Source organism: Vidua chalybeata, chromosome 6, assembly GCF_026979565.1.
Source record: "Vidua chalybeata isolate OUT-0048 chromosome 6, bVidCha1 merged haplotype, whole genome shotgun sequence".
NCBI classification, from domain to species: domain Eukaryota; kingdom Metazoa; phylum Chordata; class Aves; order Passeriformes; family Viduidae; genus Vidua; species Vidua chalybeata.
Window position 1 is genome coordinate 53,606,673 of NC_071535.1, and position 21,645 is coordinate 53,628,317.

At 40.5% G+C, this 21,645-nt stretch overlaps 1 protein-coding gene across 4 annotated transcripts in view; it reads right to left on the bottom strand.

Moving 5' to 3' along the window:
• NAV2 (neuron navigator 2) overlaps positions 1-21,645 on the bottom strand; it is a 371,538-nt gene that overhangs the window by 130,204 nt on the left and 219,689 nt on the right. For all 4 annotated transcript variants that reach the window (XM_053946235.1, XM_053946233.1, XM_053946234.1 and 1 more), the window contains exons 2-3: positions 16,399-16,516; positions 13,115-13,167 (exon numbers count right to left, since the gene is read on the bottom strand). In XM_053946235.1, the coding sequence (XP_053802210.1) occupies positions 13,115-13,167; positions 16,399-16,516 (171 nt within the window). The remainder of the gene's footprint in view (positions 1-13,114; positions 13,168-16,398; positions 16,517-21,645) is intronic.

Genomic DNA, 21,645 nt, shown 5'->3' on the forward strand with positions numbered 1-21,645 from the left:
CTCGTTGAGGGGCATGTCCTGCCTCTCACAGAGGTGGGACAATGGGAACAACCTTCATGGGATAAAATCAGCTTTCACCAGGTAGGGACTTGTGCACAACAGGTCTGGCTGTCAGTTGCTTTACACAATTATTTTGCTATACACAGAATGGACTCAAACCCTAGCTAAGAAAGTGAACTCCAGAGAGGCTGGACGGGTCAGGAATGTTTTTCACTCTATCTCAACATTACAGTAAGAATCTTGCAGTAGCCTCACACCTGATTTCCCACCAAGCTCCCACTGAAGCTCTGCTGTTATAACCACAAGATGCAGGGAGATGCCAGCCCCCACCCCAGACTAAAGCACTTCCATGCAAAAGCCTAAGCTTGGACACCTCGAGGGGCTGCAAAGAACATTTTAGGAAACACCATGTTTTGTGTGTGGTTACACAACAAACTCTTAGATGATACTGTTGAGCAATTCTTTTATTTAGCCATGGTAATCAGCAAGTGATAAATTAGAGTCTTTGTGTTTGAACATCTCTCAAACATAATTTATTAATTCCTGAAACATTGCAACCAAACACTGCATCCACCATATGGATAAGGAAGGAGACAGACACCAAGCCCCACACTTGCTCTCATATAACTACCTTTATTCTGTGAAGTATGGAGACATCAAAAGGAAACATGAAAAATCCAGCTGCCCTGGCAGCTCCTGCCTGCCCTCAGAAAAATACACAACTGAGGGCTAAGGCAGCATTTCAGAACTTGAGCTCCCAGCACCTGACCTGAGCTCCTTGACCGTCTCAAAGCAATAAAAAAAGTACCAGGGAAGCTGCCAGGAAACCTTCCACATGGATTTCTCTCAGGGTACACTAATTTATTGTCAATAACTATAACAATAAAAACATTTTCTTCTGTCGGGGTGGAGGTTTAGTTATTGGCATTGCTGAACTGTGATTTCAACAATTAGAAACACGTTTATCAACCTCATTATACTTTGAGATATAATATAAAGTACACAAAGTATATAGTACACTTTGAGTGTACTCCAAAACCCAGAGAGGTACCAAAGAATACATTTCCTGTACTGCTCAGACCTTAAGGCTTGGAGCAGGGTACAGTTCAAAGGTTCATTTATCCACAGTTCAATATGATCCAACAATCAATTGATCCATTTCCTTCTTCAGTACTCAACAACCCTTTCAAGTTTCCAACACAGATCTTTTATTGAGGCGACTGGGGACTCGGCTGGAAAACCAAAGTTCAGCTTTTCAAAAATAAACACTACATAAAAGGATCAGTCCATTCCTACTACCTGCACTTAACAAGCTGCATCATTCTAAGAACACTTCCAGACTTCCACAGCTGTGGGTAGATGCTTCCTCTCCAAATAAGCAGGTTAGTGACTAAAGATAAGCAACATCTCACCTTCACTCCAGATCTGCAGTAGCTCTCTCAGTCCTGCTCTGCTTGCTTCTCTTCCCAGGCCCCTCATCTTTGCATAAACTCTCTTTTAGGACAGAGTGAGCAGAAGATTAAGATTTACATCTGGGAGTGAGTTCCTCACCCATGTCCTCATTCTTGGTGCTATATAGCAATCTTCGCTGATGTCCTAATCTCATCCTCTTCAGATTCAGGAAGCCCCCTTTAAAATAATTCCATTTCTCCTATGGGATAACCCCCCAGTTTTTCTGAGCATTGTAGCCACTGAATTTAGGTAATTCATTCCCATCCTCAGACTGATGGATGACTCTCTGTCACAGGTCTGTATCTGAACCATAGGCTGAGTAACCTGGAACCTCACTGCCATACAAAAGGTCAGATGGGCTGCCTTGCCACACCAGTGGTAATGCCTGGCTAAAAACTGTGAGAAACAGGGGCTCTTGGTGCTCTACTGGGATGGAAAACACCCTAATTTCATCAGGCATGACAAAACAAAGTGGGAGTAACAGGGATGTGCAAAAGTACACCCCTTTACATTCAGAAAACAACTAGGATAAGATCCTGTGGGGATGTACAGCACTGCACATATGAGAAATTCACTAAAAGAATAAAACTGAAAGATATAAAGGTGTCAATGACTGTCTAAGATTTTCACAGTATCTGTGATACTAACAACATTACATGGCAGCAAGGCAGGAATGAGAGTATTTGGTGGATTTTGAAGGAAAAATAGAGCTCGAAAAGGAAAACGGAAGGAAATTAGAGAAAATCCAAGAAGGAAGTAGAACACTGAATGCAGGACTGTAGCTGAAATTATTAAAATTTATTGCTGGTAAGAATTCAAGGTCCTTCCCACACATCAATGGCTGGCCTGAGTCAAGAACCCTGACTTGGCTGAATCAGTCTAATGCATCAGAAATCATCTTGCTGTTTGAAGAGATAATTTCCCAGCAATGCAACATGTCATGAATTTCACTCCCAGGAAAAATTCCTGCCCTGTCCCCTGCTGTATTAACTACTAGTAATACAAAAATATTGTTTTATGATGCCCCCAGTGCAGACAGGGCTGGAGATAGCAAGCTATGATAATTAGAGCATTTAGATGTGTGTAGGATAGAAGTGAAATTTCTTGATAGGTCTCAGCTGGATGGCAGGAAAAAATTCTTCCCTGTGAGGGTGGTGAGGCCCTGGCACAGAACTGTGGCTTTTCCATCCCTGGAATTGTTCAAGGCCAGATTGGACAGGGCTTGGAGCAACCTGGGATAGTGAAAGGTGTCCCTGCCCATGACAGGGAATTGGAACAAGATGGTTCTTAAAGTCCCTTCCAACCCAAACCATTCTATGATTCTAAGCAAAACCCCAATGACTCTGCATCCTGGTGACTTCCAACACAAAACACAGTTGCCTCCTTGTAATTACAGTATTCAGCAGCAAATCATCACCCAGACTCTATAGGCCCCTTTTCTGCCAAGTCCACATATTGCTTAAACCCTTTAAGCAGATGTGAAAGGACTGGATTTGCCAAAGGGGAGTGGATATTTTCTGTTTCACTAGTGAGCTACGGTTGTTTTTCTGGCTGACAATTCTGATTTCTCATTTGTTTTGTCAGCAACATTTAACGCAGCTAAAGCAAAGCAGGAAAGATGGCAGCTGGATACTCTCATTCCCTGCCTACCCAAAACAGGGAAAAGCTGTGCAAAAGAAGGAAAACCAAGCACAGCTGCCCACAGTGATTATCTCACTCAGAAACATTACTGGGGTATCCAAAACTGAGCCTTATTAAACCTCCCAGCCAAAATATTAAAATGAATTTGCAATTTTAGATTGCCACATTTAAACTACTTCAGGTGTAATCTACTATCAACATGTGCTATCAGTCCCACATCCTTTTATGATGGGTATTTATTCTGAAATGTCCCTAAATGCCAACCAAGCACAGCTGAGCCCACACCAGAGGGGCTGGCAGCCTCTGGGGTTCCTCCTCCTCCTTTCTTTTAATTAGGAGATTATGAGAAAAAAACTACAACAACACTGTAAAATTAAATTTCTGCTCAACATAATGTATCAAGTGTCATCACTCCCATTCTCATATTCAGAGAAGGAAAACCTACCTGTAAACTTCCTCTTAACATGAATAACCTGACAAAGTGGGAACAGAAGGCATCATGGCTAAGTGCTGCACATGGAGAACTGTCCAAGACCAGATAATCACACAAGACTTTGTGCTTGTCAAATAACAGCAATTTCAATTTCTATTCTTGCCAGTGCTAGAGAGAAAACATGCCCTGGCCTGTATAAGCAGAACAGGATATGTCAGAAACAAATTTAAAAAAAAAACCCAAGCCAAAATATCCCCATCCTGTAGCCTATAAATGGAGACCCACAGGTGGGCACTGACGTGTTGAACATTGACTATATCAGACAAAAAGCTGAGTATGGACACAGCTTCCAGCCAAAGCTGTCTGTCCAACTCTGCCAAGTCAAATACACGAGGTAAAGGATAACCAGTGCTGCCCCGGGCACAGACACAGATTTTTTTTTTACACAAAAACCAGAATTAAACTTATTGTAGGTTCCTTCACTTACAAGCCAGGGTAAGTTTCTCACATCGTGATGCAAGACCTCTGCTCCCAACTTTTACAGTTATAAATGGGGAGTTTTGATGAGCTTATCCAGAAAACCCACTTCTTATACTGAAACCAGTGCTTTCCACGTAATCTGTGGTTCAATGTTATGTGTAGTATATTAATTTTCAAAAGAAAAAATAATGAATTAATATGAAAGCTTTTAAGGCCTCATAAAACCTTTATGCAATATTCCAGCAGATTTCACATACAGTGCAGAAACAAGCAAATAGCCTAAGAAACACAAGCTGTTCCTTAGGACAAAATCTATTCCTTTTCTGTATTTTTGAATAAGGCTTTTACTCTCATATTTTTATATCCTAAAGTTTGGAAAGAGCCTTAAAATCTTGAGTCATTACAGTGACAATCCTTAGAATCTTGGAGTTTTGGGGGAGGAAGGGTTCTCCATTCCAATAATATCTCATTTCCTCTATTTCCTAAATATAATTATATACAAAAAATACCAAAGCAGAACTGCAAATTCCATTTGTCCCAGAAGGATATAAATACTAACTCTTATTGCTCTGTTTAAAATAAATCTTCATTAGCAGTTATCTCATTCAAAATGTATCTTTTTAAAAAGAAAATAATACATTGCTCCCAGTGTTCATCTGCTGCTCCTGGCTACTTGGATAAAACTGTCTCCCAAAATTAAGTTTTAGGATTTTGACATAACTTAGTGGGCACCTGAGAAATAAAATAAAAGACGTAATGGAAGGGCAAATGAAGCTAATCCATATTCTGAAGACAGGTTGTGGCAGATATACCCACAGAAACAAAAATCTGCTCAACTCATGAAGAGTTGAGTCTTCTCTTATAATTGCCTTACTTTGGGTTTTTAAAGACAAGGAGAGTTTGGGCACTAGTCTAAGGCTGGAGAACCAGCCTAAGCCTCATCTCATGCATCCTCTTCTCTTTGACCCTAGTAAAACCTTTGCTATCCTGTGTTTGCAGCTCTTCCTGCAGAAATAATGGGAAAAATATTCAACATTCACTCCCAACATGCCCAGTGTAAATAGAAATGAGGGCAGTAAACCACACTGGCCAAAATTCCTAATGACAAGCAAGAGCATCCAAGGGGCATGCTTGTATTGTGAATGGATTCAGGCCATCCAGGGCAACTCCCAAGGTTTGCCAAAGCTGATCTGCTCAGGGAGAGACACATAGAGGGTGGTAGAAATGCTCCTGCTTTATTCAGCCTTCTTTCAGGTTTGTTTTTTTCAGGTTTATTTATTTAAAACTGAAATTTTCCCATGAGGAAAAACAAAAGTAAAGAGCATTTTCTTTGAAAAATATTCCTGGAAATATTATTTTTTGATTAGCTCTTCAGAATCAGACCTTTGAAAAGTTAAAGTGGGTAATTTGTGAATAAGTTGAAATCTTGAGATGTTCTAAATTATGATTAAGCCACAACAAGCTCAACTTTGCAAAACAAATATCAACAAAGAATCCTGCCTCTGGAGAATCATTAATTTAGGATATAGATAAAACTCACTTGACAATATTTTAGCATATCACAGTAATTGTATTTCTTGGCACTGAATCTCTGTTCCTGTGTAACTGAAAAGAGGAAAAAGTAGGGAGAAGCCATGGCTGTGATCAGCAAACCCATAATTAGGACAGCAGTGACTCTCATGGATGCATTACTTACACCTTCCCTGGCTGCTCACGAAGACCCTTTTCTATCTGGGGCTCCCAGGCTAAAAGTTATGTTCTGTGCAAAGGGAAAAGGGAATGGCTTTAAACTTAGAGAGAGCAGGTTTAGATAAGACATTAGGAAGATATCCTTCCCTGTGAGGGTGGTGAGGCCCTGGCACAGGTTGCCCAGAGAAGATGTGGATGCCCCATCCCTCGGAGTGTCCAAGGCCAGGTTGGATGGGGCTTGGAGCCACTTGGGATAGTGGAAGGTGTCCCTGCCCATGGCAGGGGGATTGGAACTAGGTGGTCTTCACAATCCCTTCTAACCCAAATAATTCCATCATTCTATGATTCAATCTAAAATCTCACCAATATCTAGCAAGGGTGGACTTCTTCCTAAAACATCCTTGAAATTTACAAAAAACAATATTTTTCAGAGTGCACAAATGCTCAAAAGGAAGGACTGACACCAACATCACTCAGTGCACCAAGCACTGGCTGCTCTCTGTCCTCAAACACCAGCTCAGATATTGAAGGCTCTGTGTATCAGTAACTTGAACTTGCAGCAGGAATCCAGAATTTAATGAAACTTGTTTGGAAAGTACCTCCTGCAATGCAGTCGCTGACAGTTGTTCATTTCTAAAAAAGGTCCCTGGGCAGGGAGCTGTGGCCAGAGCCTGTTCCCAGGCGCTGCACTCCCTCCCTGCTGGCATTCCTGTGTCTGCAGGCCTGGGGCTCTCAGCCTCACCTGTTCCCAAGGGATTTCTTCCAGTGCCACCAACACATATGTGCCCCCTCCTTCCTTGCACCTGGATAACATCTCCTACTGAAATTCCCCTGCATAACTGCTCAGAGCAAGTGCAATAATACCGCTTGTGCATGTAAAAATAGCTCTGCACAAAAACCAGAAGAATAAAATGCTTTAGACATGCACTACCATCAAGGAATAGCTAATTAAAATAACCATTATCACCCAGTTCCAGTGTATAAGCAATTGCTGCAAATGAAAGATCTGTGACAAGACACAGAGACAAAAAGTTCATTTCTCTGGACTGTTTAATTCTTTGTAACAGCTGTGATGTGTTTACACAGATATTCCACAGTGAAGAGCTCATCACTGCATCTCCTGTAAAAGAAACACCCAGGCAGGAGAAGTAATTTCCATACAAACAGCCTTAATTCTTATAGCACCAAGCTGAAGGAGAATAATAAATTAATTTTTACTTCTACCTGTCCTCAAATCAACCAAACTTTTTCTTCTCAGTTAGAAAAGGTTCTTGTCCATGATTTCACAGTTTTCCTCATTTATGTCAAGCATAATAAGAAGCTGTGTGTTTGCAAAGTATTGCATAAAAGGTATATTTATGTAATAATTTTATATCAGTAATGGACATGGCAGAAAATTATGTTAGTGGTGCTTCTAGACTTTGGTGTAGGTGTAAATATATAAGTGGAAGCTACAGACACCTACATATACACATGTGGAATGACCCTGGCCCCTCAATCCATTCGCTGTTTCATGAATACAGGGTGGGCAGAACCATAGGTATTCAAAATGCAGTAATTTCATTTAACTGTAGCGTAAATGATCAAATAGAATCTAATTCTGTCTTTATACCGAAGCTCATATATTGCATTTTTTAAAATAAAAATTACTTTGTTGCTCTTTATTGAACCTCACACTGTTTCAGAGACAGATGATGTACAAATTCTTGCATCACTGTAAAGGCTGAAGAATTGAGAGCAGCCCACTGGGGACCACAAAGGTGATTCTTTATGGGACTGAAATGAGAATGTCAACAGCAATGTCTCCAAAGGCACCCTAAACACCCATCCAGTGCAGGAGGCACACACTGCCTTATCACCCATCCTCACAAGCAGAAAGAGTTCTGGAAGCCATCCCTTCCAGAAATGAAACAAATCTCTGTTTGGTGACACTGCCATGCCTCATGGCAGGGAGATGTACATATTGGTCTTTCCTGATCCTGTCCAGCTCTATTTATCCTGTCATTTTCTATGTAGGATGATGGGGGGGCCCAGTGGGGGGCTTGTGGTTTTATTTGGACTGCAAGCTCTGCAGCACAGAAACCTCTGATCCAGCCATGCCTGTCTCACTGATTACCATGCACAAATGGGAAGCATGGCAGCATAACAACAGTCTGGGTATCTGGAAAAAAACAGAGACAGTAAAATCAATCTTATCTTGGAGCAAGAGTCATATAAACTGAGGCTGAAGGACAGCTAAGTACAAGCAACCTGGCAGATCTTCTCTGTAGTAAATCATTCTTGTCTATATCACAGCGTGGGTTCATACATGACCAACAGAAACCCTGAGAGCTTAAAGAAAATTCTTTTAACATTCCAGAACTTGCTGTTTGGCTATGTCCCTGCACGGGCAGTCACAGCAGCTAAGCTGGTGTCTGTCACTGGCCAGGCTGGCACAACACTGGGGGATGTCTTCTCCCTCAGGTGACCTTCAGCTGTGTGGAACTGCACCACAGGCTAGGGCCAGAATACACCCATCTGTTATCATGGTAGCATCAAACCAGATTAAATTTCCAAACATATGTTCCTGGTAAGTTCCAAGCTCCCCAGGCAAAGTGGGAGAAGGCTCAGATGATGGGAAAGTTCCCTTTACTACATTTGCTCAGCCTTGGAGTTGGATTACTTGAAAATACACAGCTATATCTAACCCCTGGGATACATTTCCAAAAATCCCTACGCTAGGAATTCACAGAGAAAAAATGTGCTTGTGATGCTTTTGATCTTCCAGCAGGGCTGCTCCCCTGAATTAGCAGCACATGCCCCGGCAGCAGAGCCCTGCTTGGCTTTGGGACTCAGGGGCTGGAGCAACAGCCTGGCAGATTTATTGCACCTTCCTATGGCAATGTTTGGACAACACTGGTTGTATAAAACTGCTCAAAACTTTTAAAGGAGCAGGTTAAAGGGGGTGCCTGCTCTCGAAGAGCAGAGACAGAATTATTTTCCATGAGAAAACAAGCAACAAATAATATTTTTTTTTAATACAGCAGCTGTTTTTAGCTATTTGTACATAACACAGCAGCTCCCTCCCTTAGTGGGTATTGCACACACACAGAGAGCTGCTTGGATCATGCAGATGGTTTCAGTTTGTATTATTCCTTCCAACCATGAATGTGTGAGCCCAGCTCCTGTAAGTATGAGCCACATCATGGCAGCACTCACATCCATTACATCAATTCATTAAAGTGCCCTTGAGAAAAATAACACAGAAATATGGATGACACATGCCATATAAACAAATTAGCAATGGAGATTTCAACATCTATGCTCTTTAGACAATAAAAAAAAATAATTTATGGAGCTGGCAAATCACACTGAGGAGGGGAGTGGATACCTGTCTCCAACAGCTGAATTAATATTCTCAGTACTGTTCAAGTCAAAACCAAGGTCCCCAACAGGTTGGAAAATTTCCATACAAACTGTTCCTTAGGTGTCATACACTTTACAAAACAGCTCATTATCAGAGCTCATTATCACAGCACAAGAAATCAGTCAAATATTAAAATAATAGTCAAATTCCCATCACTGGAAGTAAGGTTTCCTTGAAAACTAAGTTATTGTACTGAAAACACGATCTTCATCCCAACTTCCATACAGTTCTTGGGAAGAAATGCTGGCTCTGATCTGCAGTCAGTACAAGATCCTTTATTTGCAAGACAAACAGCAGTAGGAAGACTGAGTGATACCAGTTTACCACTACAGCTTGGTATCTGCACAAGAAAGAGATGATTCTTAAAAACTTCTGTCAACACATTAAAAAAAACATAAATACCTCCCTGTTGCTGTTTGAGAGCAGATACTTACAGACACAAAGTGATCTTGAAAAATATTAAAGCCCAAGCACCAACCCACAGTAGGCAAACCACAGTAATTTTCTCCCCTATTTATAGGAGGTGCTGTGGTGTTTGTTAAGCCTACGTGCCTTTCTGCTGCTCCAAATTCTTGTCCTGGGTGTCCCACAACTTCCCCAGACATGGGAAGATGAAAGTCTGGTGTATCCACCCACAGGTTCCCCAAATCTCTTCCTTTTAGCACTTTTCAGCTTTGCTATATTCATACATATATAATGTAGCACAGACAACTCATACACTTCGGGTTTTGTTTATCATTTTACAAATGTAAGTGGTATGAAGAGGTAGCATTCATCACTTGCAAAGGCACCCACATGAATAAGAATAATCTGTAGTACCTAGGAGGGCAGGTACTAACCTCCCATAATCTGCAAGATGCCACGTGTTAAACTCTAAAATCATGCCCTAAACAAGAAGCAAAAAAGAAAAAAAAAAAGGAAAAATATCTCTGTTTTCCTATAAAAAAAAAAACATAGCAGAGATAGCCCTACTCAGGTTTATTCACCTAAGTCTTCTTTTCAGAAGTGTGCAGGAGAGAAACTGACCTTGATTTATTGACCTTCACTCAGTTACCAAGAACTATGCCAACATTTTCTGCGTGTTTTTTTTTTTTTTAAACCCAAATGCTGCGATGCTCTCCAAATATTCTTGGTCCCAGAGCCTGTGCTCCATACAAGTACATCCTCTCTTATCCACAGTATTTTCTGCATGCAGCTGGAACTAATCACCAGAATTACAGGCTTTTGTTTAGACAAATATATACAGTACGAAAATATAGAGGTTTGGGGGAAAAAAAAACCTGAAACAGATTTTATGCAGAAGACAAGCTATAGAATAGTCTATAATAGATTATATAAAAGCCAGCCAACTCTTATCTGGAGCAAAGGAAGACAGGGATACTCCCCTCAGCAGAAGAACCCAGACAAGATGATGATGGGAGGAGAGGTTCTCACCTAAGTGATTTTTCACGGAGCCAGTGGGGTCCTTGTCATGTCATTTTTGACGCTGGGCCAAGCTTGATAAGCACTGATGGTCCCACATGGTTCTGCAGTACTAAACTTCACTTGACAAGGCTTATTAGCAGTGGCTTGGAGCCTGACAGACCCAAGCTGTCTCTAATGCTCAGTTTGGGCCAATTTGTCTGATGCTCTCCAACACAGGGAACAAGGCACAGAGGCCTGATCTGGCTCTGCAGAGAGCTCCCTCAGGTTTGGCACCACCAGCTTGGGACTGTGCCACATGGAAATGAAGACACTTCTTTTCCCCATGTTCTCGGATGGATTTGGGAAGACAGATTTGGTCCAGCTTTCTAAGCTGATACACCTGGCTGGGAGTGAGCTGATTCTTCACAGCTCAGCTCACATGTGTCTGCTCAGGGCATTGGGGTTCTGCAAAGGGTGAAGAGGATGGTAGACGGCTTCCTTCCCTCTGAGATCTGCTGTATTTCTATACAATGAGCAAAGTTAAATCTCCATTTTTTGGTGCTATTTTTTTTTTTTACATCTCCCCAAATCTTCTGATCGTGCTGCTCACCTTTCAAGCACTCTAATATGGATATGGACACTTTGAACTGAAAGATTCATTTGAAAAAAGAGTGGACATTACCTAAGCGTCTGGATGGCCTTGCCTCTGCCACCTCTCTGAGCCAGAGTTACCAGACACAAACACCAGCTCCCACACTCTGCAGGACCCTGTAAGCTGTATTCATAGAGTGCACTGAAATGCAAAGGATGAAGACTGCTGTACCTAAAACAAGCACTGCAACACGTCTGTCCTGTCTCTCTAAACACTGAAAGTAACTACTGCACAAACACCATCTCTATGAAGATTCCTGTGTTCTGCCTTAGAAGAATCATGGAATGATTTGGGTTGGAAGCATCCTTAAAGATCTTCTGGTTACACCTTTCACTACCCCAGGTTGCTCCAAGCCCCCTCCAACCTGGCCTTGAACACTTCCAGGGATGGGGCAGCCACAGCTTCTCTGGGAAACAACACTATTTTTATAGTCAGACAACAAAGAGCTCTGTAACCATGGGCACCTGATAAAAGCAAGCCATAAGCATAATTCTCATTTTTCTCACATGAGGAAAACTGCTGGGGATGCCCAGCTGTGACTGCAGGTCTGGTGAGTGGGGGGTTCAGTCCTACCCACTGCAGCCTCCTGAATGAGCAAGTGGAGTAACATCAGAGAGGCAGCACAGACCAAATGTGTCCTTCCAGCCCTGTCCAGCATTCCTGACCCAGCACATGCCCCCTGCATGCCTCTGGTTATAACTTGATCCAGCTACCATAAGCAACATGCATCCCACTATCCAACAGGGCAGCACTTTCTCTTCATTGAGAATAATGACTTGAAGTGACTTTTTTAGCTGCAACATCCTGGAACTGGTTACAGACTCCAGTCCTGAATGACAATCAGTTCTCATGACACACTTGTGGAACATTAAATTATAGTAATTGTCAAAATTTCCTCATTATTTATACTCCAGACAGCTGCTGTGGCTACAGCAAGAACAGCAACACCCCGTTCAAAGCAGCAAAAAGGAGCAATGATAAATCTTCCTGATGGCTTGCTTTTTACAGAGCGCTTGCTCCATGGTTTCAGCAAGATTGATAACCTCCAAGAAACAAAAAGCAAAAGGAGAAGAGCAGAACAGAGTGTGAGTTTTGACTTAAGATGTCAAGCTCTCCTTAAACCTTTATTTCATTTTACTACATGAGTGGCTGTGCTCATGTTGAAGTCATGAAAGTAGGGGAAGTCAGAAACACTCATAAAAATAAAAAACATTAAAAAACTTCCCACAGAGAACAGTTATCCAAGTGTCCCAAAGCAAGCATTTGCAATGCCAAAGGAAGAGAATAGAATTTATGTTGCAAAATGACTTTTTCCTCAAGATACAGAAGGAAGTAACCATGTTTGAAGTATCATAAATTTTAAAAGCTCTTCATTTAAATGCATTTTAAAAACAATTATTTGTGTTCTTTGTAAAATTCTGCTATACCTTTAGCTTCAGCAATACTCACAGCAAATATATTCCTGAGGTATTATTATACTTTCAATTTTCCTGGACTGATTTTTGGTTCTCCAGATTTGAATATTAAACACAATCAAGATACAAACCAACTTCTTATCTGTCAACAAAATGCATCTTGAATTTTATTAATTTTTTTCATTTCATTCATATTGCTCATTTACTTTGCTTCATTTCAAAAGATATAGAAACTCTTAATCATACTTTCAAATATCTAATTCTTCTATATATTTCTGTTTAATTATGTGATATTTCAGAAATATAAAGTAACAATGTAAAAATAATCTCAATTGTAAATATGTGATAAATTATAAGGCCTCATTCAACTACTGTGGATTACAATGGGGCAAGAACTGTAATATTAACATTCTGAAGATTATACTTTTAGTCTACTACTGTGAAAAATTAATTAAAAATTGGTACTAAAAGTCTCAGACATTGAAGTCCCACCCTGTCACTCAGCCACTCACACACAAACAACAGACCACTTCACTACTCACCATTTGAGACCTATTTTTTGGGCAGCCATTGATGTCTTCAATCTTCTCATTTGCTGAAAGGCAAGAAAAAAAAAAAAAGAGGCAATAAAGCAAAAAATCTAAACCAAGGGCATTTATTCCAATGATCTCCTGAGCACCTGCTGCCAGCTCAGTAAAGGGGTTTTGGATTGTAGCTGTCCAGACCAAGTGAATGTGTGAAACACTGAGAGCCACAAAAAGAAAAAAAGCAGCTGGAGTTCTCTACTGGGTCGTGCCTGCAGAGACAGCTGGGGCAGAAGCCAACTGCTCTGACAACTTCTTGTACAGTGACAGGGAATTCCTTTAAACTACAAGAAAGATGTGAGCTCTGGAAGCTGAATCACTGCTGGGTGGCAAAGCAAGCACTACACATATAGAGATGTTAGCATGGCAGATGGTTTGCTTGCAGAGTGAATACAGGTTTTAAATCCAAATGGAAAATTTATGATTAATAACTAATATTTTTTTTCTTTCTTTTCTTAAAGCACGTATCATGAAACAACTTTTCAAGATTCTTGACCATGGCTCACATGCTACCCCAGCCTGCAGAAGGGCACAGTTTCTACCTTTAAGGTCAGAGGTAAAACAATGAAATCCCTGAGGTGGATAATGTTTGCCTTAGACTCTGAGTTTGCTCTGTTTCACCTTTCAGCCTTGGATAATGAAACGACTTTGTGTTTGAGTCTGAAGAACCAGTTACAACTAAAGTTCATTTTCCCACTGCTTTTTCACTGTAATACAGGCAGGCACTCACATCCCATTTGATTCAGGCATTAAAAGCTGTATTTTCTAGCAGTCCCATGTATTCTCAGGACAGCAATCAGAACTCCATCCACTTCATGGATTCCCTGTTAGGAGGATCACATTTGGCACAATATTCCAGTAGCAGTAATAGCCATGAGAAACAAAGCAGCAACACAGATTCACTCTTGGATAGTTCCAATTTTACACACCCATGACCCAGCACACAATGCAATGAGAAATTGCTGCTACTATGAAAGAGACTGCAGCTGAATTCACAGTGTGCTCCCCAGAGCGGTCCATCAGCCTCCACACACGAGAAGCCCACACTGCTTCCAGGAATGCCATCTCGTATTTGGCCATACAGAAACAAAGATTAATTCATTAAATCCCATTTTCCATGTCCTGTGCACCCATCTCGTAATATTAAATTTATAACACTTTTAAAAATTAATAGCTGTATTCCTATAAATTGGCACCATTCATAACTACTTGAAAGCAGACTAATGAACTTGTGAAGGAGCTGTCTCCGGTTTGGGACATATGTACAGAGACACCTGCAAGAACCCAGGTCACACCCAGTGTGTCTGCATTCATGGATTTAAACACAGCTACTATGTTTATATGGCATTACTAAGGCATATAGTACTTACATATTCTTTTACAGGCTCATAAATTTTGAACTGAAATGAACCAGAATGATGTGAATGCATTTTAATTGACTTGCAAATAGCTGCTTTTGCACATAGCATACCATAACATAAAAAACCCCCTCTCCTGCATTGCATATCAAAGCTTTCTTACTATGTAGTTAGGAAAAAAGCTTGGATTTTGCAGGCTACAGAAAAAGCTGCTTCAATGTGTAAAAGCCCTCCTCATCTTTGTGACAATGAGATGCAGCTGCCTAAAGCCATACACAGCAGAAACAAATTACTTTTCTGCACTATTAAGTTGCTGGATTAAACTCTGAATGTTTAAATATGACCTTTCTTTCACATGAAACAGGTTCTTCAAAAAAGAAATCCTTTCCCTCATACTTCAACTTTTGAAACCCTGCAGACTGTATCTTAAAAATTAGCCAAAATGCAGCCATAAAAACAACAAAAAAAACCCCAAAAAAAAACAAAACAAAAAAAAAAAAAACCACCCTGCAAAGGTGATCAAAGCAATAATTGGGTATGTATTTTAGACTGAATAATTTGAATTTTGTAAGGGTTTTCACAAGTCAGTACTCAAAGAGCTACATTTAAATATTTGGTAGAAGGAACCAAGTCTGCATTTTGATGGTGGTATTCTTGCACATGTGTTCTCATACAGAAGTTTCCTACAACTGTGTTAAGGCAGGGTAGCCAGACAGGCATGAAAGGAATCAACCCCAAAAACCTTTCCTATTAAAGGAAAGGGATATAGGAAGGAGCATTGCTCATAGTGAATACCTACTGTCAACACACAGTCATCAATTATTTCATGGCCTGTTTTTACACCTCTGTAACTGCACAGCAGATCTACAATGCTACTGAGATATAGTGTTGCTCTACAGCAGAGAGACAAAATCCTTTTTAACATATCCCAGTAGAATCACTGGAAGATGCTTCACAGTGTCATCCCAGAACAGGGCTTGCAGATCCTACCTCAAATCCAGAACTAGCTCCCTTACAGCATCTCAAACACACATAATAAATATGCATGCACTGATGTCCTGTTCTTCATTGCTGGCTTCTTCATTTGCATCTCAAATCTGTCAGTTTGCTCCTAACAATGGTTGTCCTAATTCCCATTAGCAGGCTTTCCCATTCTATCCATCTCCATCGGCCCATACACGTGTTTTGTGGCATCCCCAGCACCAGATGGATGAGCCTCTGAAGGAACTAATGAAGGATCCAGGCCCAGGGGAAGAGGGACAATATGGAGCTCTACACAGAGAAAATTGTTCAGAACTTTCATTATCCATGAGCATTAATGCACTAATTTAAGAGAACTAAAGGCTTTGGATAAAATAACTGAGCCTGCACTTGAGAGTTGTCCTAATGGTAAGTGACTTTCCTCATCTGAAAACTCGTTATGAAAGATTTATTTTTCTGCCACACAAAAATTACACTCTTTCTCCTTTCCCAGCTGTATATACAGATCTCCCAAATCCAACTGGAGGTGGGAGGTTCAGCGCAGGAGGCAATATCACTGTGAATTATATTCAGACCAGTACCCAAGAGGTATTAGAAATAGTGAGGGCTAACAGCATCCTAGCAGAAAAAAAATATCTCATGAGTTGGTTTTTTTTAACATTCAGCCATGTGGAGTAATACTGCTGTGTCAGGAGATCTTATCAGCAACCTCCAATATTTTTCCACTATAAGACAAGGCTTTTTCAAATTAATTACCAAAGCCTCCGAAGGAAAATGATCTACATAATTCCATGCAGTTTGATGGATAGCCCCCTATGCTCTCTGTGTTAGTGCAGAAGATAAAAACAGGGATTGTCTGACTGAGCTGGTGGATACTTGGCACAAACACAGAAAGTCACTCACCTACAACTTCGATTATTTCAGCTAGCAGGACTCCATCAGTCACATCTTGCTGTAGATCCTTTATCAATCTCTTGTGACCAGATTTTGCTAGATAGTGATTAGCCCAATCCGTATAAATCTGTTAGGAGACAGATAAACAAAAACTGTTAATCAACCTGAAAAATGAGAATTCTTTGTTTTTCCCAGTATCCAAAAGGCTGGTTTCAGATCACTGCCTTTTTCTTTCCCCTCTTTGAAACAAGTCAACAGCATTAAAATTCAAGGCCTTGTGCAGATCAAGTGTTCAGCTCACTGTAGTATGGATTTTTCTATTCAGCAACCTGACATCAAAGCCCAGGGCAGATGACAGCGAGCTCCTGAACATGTTACAGCTTGAATGGACCATCAGGAGGTCAGTGGAACATTCTACAGCAGCAGTGAGTGTGCACAAGAGATTTCAATTTCCACCCAAGCTTTTTTTTTTTTTTTTTTCCCTTTGACATTTTTTCTTCATAGCTGTTATTGAGAAAGTTTTAAAGGCTCTTTTCCCAAAAACACTTCTGGTGGATATTAGCCATACAGCAGTTTCATTGTGAGGAAACTCCTACACTGTATTACCAAAGAAACCTTTAAAGGTCCTAAATATCCACAAATTTTAATAAATTCCACCTCACAGGTTAAACAGGCCCATTAAATAACTTTTAATCTATTATGCAAACTTCCAGCTGTTGGGATTTATTTCAAAATGTATTACCTGAAAACTAAGCACACCAAGCAGCCAAAATCTCTCTTTAATTTGCATTAAGTACTGCTCATTATATGCCAGCACAACTTATTCAAGATCTCCAAAAAACCTATAAAAACTTTTCATGCTAGGTTATCAAAAAGAAGCTAAATTACTTCATTATGAATTTCTGCTTATGAATTAAATAATACTATTCTTTGCATAGGACAATATTCTGAATTAAGATTTTGTAAAATTACCTATTATGTTCCCAAAAAATAGGGTAAAAACAATTAAATATCAGGATTTTACCTTTTAAACATATAAATATTAATGTTCACCCCTACTCTGAAGAGTGTCTAGAATACTGGAAACACATTCATCCCAACCCAGTCTATCAGTAAGTAGATGTAGATTCCATGTGCTTCCTGGAGCATGAGCCATCCCAACCCTCACAGACCCTACAAAGCCCTGTGGGGATGACAAATGCCTCAACACCAGGCTGTGAGTCACTGACCCAGAGGGAACAACAGTACTGAGTCCCCAAAAACCCAGGGAAAGCCCTCCCTGTGCACTGCCCAGGAAATGCTGGCTTCCTTCACAGCTACTGATAGGTGGAAAGAAAAGAGCACAAGGAGAGGTGTGGCTCTCCAAGCTGAACAAGTCCAGCTTCAGGAGAGGTGCTGCAGCCCCCTGATCATCTCCATGGACCTCCTTTGCACTCCATAGCTCCACACCCTTCTTATCCCACGGGCCCCAGAGCTGAGCAGTACTGACCCACAGCTCTCATTTCAGAGGCATCTCCAGCCTTGCATTTCCAGTGTGGTGATGATGTCCTCCCTCACAGGAATCAAAAGCCAGCTACCAAGTCTAGGGGGATAGTATTTAGACAGAGGAACCTGGATGTAATAGAAGGATTGTAATTTCACACTTCTCTTACACTTGCTGATTCAATGTTAACGTGATAAAATGAAGAACAGAGGTTTTGACTAGAGGTGTTTTTGTAACAAAGTCTTCATTGGAATTTTTTTTAAACCTGTAAAACACAACTGGTAGCAGCCATGAACAAATCACTTAATATCTGAAAGATGTGCTGCTATTTTCCACCATTTATCCTTTACTTTCCCCTTCAGAGCAGCAGGATGTGCATTTCCTATGCCAACAATGTCATGGCTTGAACAGAAAAACACACTGGAACACCTCCATGAAAAAAAAGCCCCAGAGCTGAAAAACATCTCAATGAAATAAAGGCTGAGTACACAGGAGTGATTTCCCCAGCTGAACGAGAAAGGAAAAGGGGCAAAAAACCCACGCTGCACAAACCAGACATTGTGTTCCTTAGCTCCTTTTACAAGAAAACATTTTCCATAACAGGAAAATATTTTAAAAGATTCAACGACTTCAAGGAACTGAGGTTGACTTAACCTACTTTCCTGCCACATGGTTTTAGCTTTCTTATCTAGGAGTGAAGACATACGAGGAAACAAGTTATAAACCATTTACTTTGAAGGTGCAAGGGTCCATCCCCCCACACACCATCCCTTCAATTCAGCTGACAAGGAACTTATCAAACACAATAACTATGTTTCCTTTAATGGGAGGGCTGCAATGAATGTCCTAATTTATCACTGAAGGACTTTCAGAAAATTTCAGATTATACTTCAATGCATCAGTTCCATCCTGGATCATTTCCATGATGTAGATCATCATACAGTCAGACAAATCCTTGGATCAGCCCTAAGTTAAAACAGGAGCAGACTCCTCCTAGCAGAGCCTAAAATCACAGCAAGACCTTGAGAGCAAGTTAGGATTGATTTTTAAGTCAAATTACAGCATGAAAATGCTTGGCTAGCATTGCAAAACTGCTATCCTGTACCTGCTTCCTGCTGCCCTAATTCCTGTTGCACCCAGGAACACCCGATCTTATATTCATTACATTCTATATTCATATATTCAAACAGAACTGCATCAAAGAAATTCCTGAACTCCCTTAATTCCTCCTGGTAAAGGAGACAACTTGAAAAACCCCAAATACCTGCTGCCTGATTCACTGCCTATGATAACACATAAATAAACTCCCTCTGATAGCAAATTATTCTTGTAAACCCCACTTTGGATGCTGAAGTCAGCCTGCTACAAGCAGAGCTTTTATGCTTACTATGAAATGCACACCAGTATGGAGGAACTATTTGTTTCTGGGGTATTTAAGGGTGTGGAATATTATTTCATTCCACCAGTTGATTAGGAAAGCATTTTACAGGAAAATATAGATATAATAAACCTGTGTTTCTCTTACAAATGCTATCACACAACATTATTTTGCAATATGTGTAACATGCAAATTATTATTTTTTAACTGCCTGGGCTATATGTTTACAAGCTCTGAAGCATTCCTAGGCATACAGCATTATCCAGGCTTCTTGTAGCAGCTCCTCATGGTCACCACTGATTTTTATGGCATATATTAAGCAAATCATTGAAACTTCCCAGGATGTTTTTGAAACCTGTTTGTTACAAGTCTTTGTAATGTACTACACAAATAGATTTCTAATGTTTCTTTTCCTTTTCCACAAAAACAAGTAAAAAATGTAATTGCACAATGGCTGCTATTTCTAGACACATGAAATACGTTTCAAAGCACACAGTGTTTTCAAATGTTCAAAACCATGCAAATAATTGGAAAAACAATAATAAAAGAAGTAAGAAAACACTGCTGAGAAACTTTCCATTTCCCTATCTCTGCACATGAATTATGAGTGTTCCTCAGGTATTTTCAGCAAATAGTTATGAAGTCACATGTTTGAATATTCATGTGAAAATTACCTAACAGATGTCTAATTAAAAATATAAAAAATCTTGTGATATGAAATATTCAACCCACTACAACCCAAGAGATATTGCCTTATTATACACACCAGTATGGGCTTCTAAAACTTTTCAGTGATTTCACACAGTACAAAAATTACTGGAGGCAGCTTCCTTACTTTGGTTACAAAAATCAAGTGAACATGGTGATTTGGGCATTACCACCATAAGCAGGTCTTTGTGTTCAAGGCAGGTTAATGTTTAACTCGGGTCTAAGTCCCAGCTTTTGTTAAAGGTGGACTCAGCTGTTTGGTAGCTGTTTTTTCCCTCTCTTGTGTACAATCTTAGGAATCCAATTATCTGGGAACAAATTAAAATCTTATGTGAAAGACCTTTTTCTTCTCACTTTTTCTCTGCCCTTTTGATCCACCAGATTTGAAATAAGAGCATTACAGTTAAGTATCAATTTTGGAAATATTCAGTCCATTATGAGTCATGGCTAAAACACTAAAATGTAATGCAAAAACCATGGAGGTTTGGCAGAAAAGGAATCCAAATTCTAAAGATTTTGAAATCTGTCTGTAAAGAAAAAGGCCTGAACACTATCTTCCATCAACAAGATTGAAGAATTTTGAAATTTAGTGGGGTTTCTCCCTACTGCCCTTTCCTTAGCCTCACACCTGCTTCTTTAAAGCACATTTCAGATGAGAGAGGAATCTTGCTTTCCAGCCAGGAGACCCCTGACATTCCCTGGCACTCCAAGGTTCCTGCAGCATTTCTGGCTGTGATGAGAGAGCACATCCACCACAGCCCAGCACATCTGAGCCCACCTGCCCTGTATCTGACCACTGAATCAGTACAAAAGTACTACTTTTGCAGAACTGCTTGGTTGTTCGAGCCCACACAGCCGCCCCCCCCCCCTCCCCCAAGCACCTGAAGAAGGCTGCGGAGCAGAACTGATCAGCAAAGCCAGGATACAAAGCATGAATAAAGTCATGCGAGCAATGAATCCAGGAAGATCCTTTAGAGACCCAGTATATCCCTGGGGCTGCAATTACGTTAACTGGTATTATCAGTACTCCAGGGTCTCCTTTAAATGGCAACTACCTGATGGTTTTGCCTCTGAGTCAGTATTTTGAAATTACACTCATGAAAAGCAAAGGATTCACAAGAAACTGCTTGAAAAGAATGTCTCTCTTCCATGCACCTGTATCTCTTCCTTGTTTCTCATTTCCACACATACACACAAATCTAGTTCTAATCAATGCCCAAGTAAATTTTCAAATCTTTCTCTCCTTCCCTTACCGTGTCAGTTCTGAACTAATCAGACTGATTGTTTTCTCCCAATAATTATCATGAATCAGGCTTTCATCAATCTGGTAACAGCTGAAGAATATCTTTTTGACATCATGCAGCATAATTAGAGCAGAGCAAGGCTTTTTTCATGATTGAATAGCAGGGTTAGTCACACTGATGAGGTCCCATTGCACAAGAGCCACCACAATGCAGTGCCTGAGCAGCTGCTAACCAAACCACACTGCCTGCTGACCTTCACAGGGAAAACAAAAACCACCCCAAAACCTAAAAATAGCCACAACACACTGAGATGACATGAAGGGGAATGCCTGCAGTCCTTACAACACTGTGGGGTTTTGCAAAAGCCTGTGAGATACTCACTGCTGCCCAGTGTCCTGGGGCTTGCACATGTGGAGTCACAAAATCCCAATTTTTGACTGGCA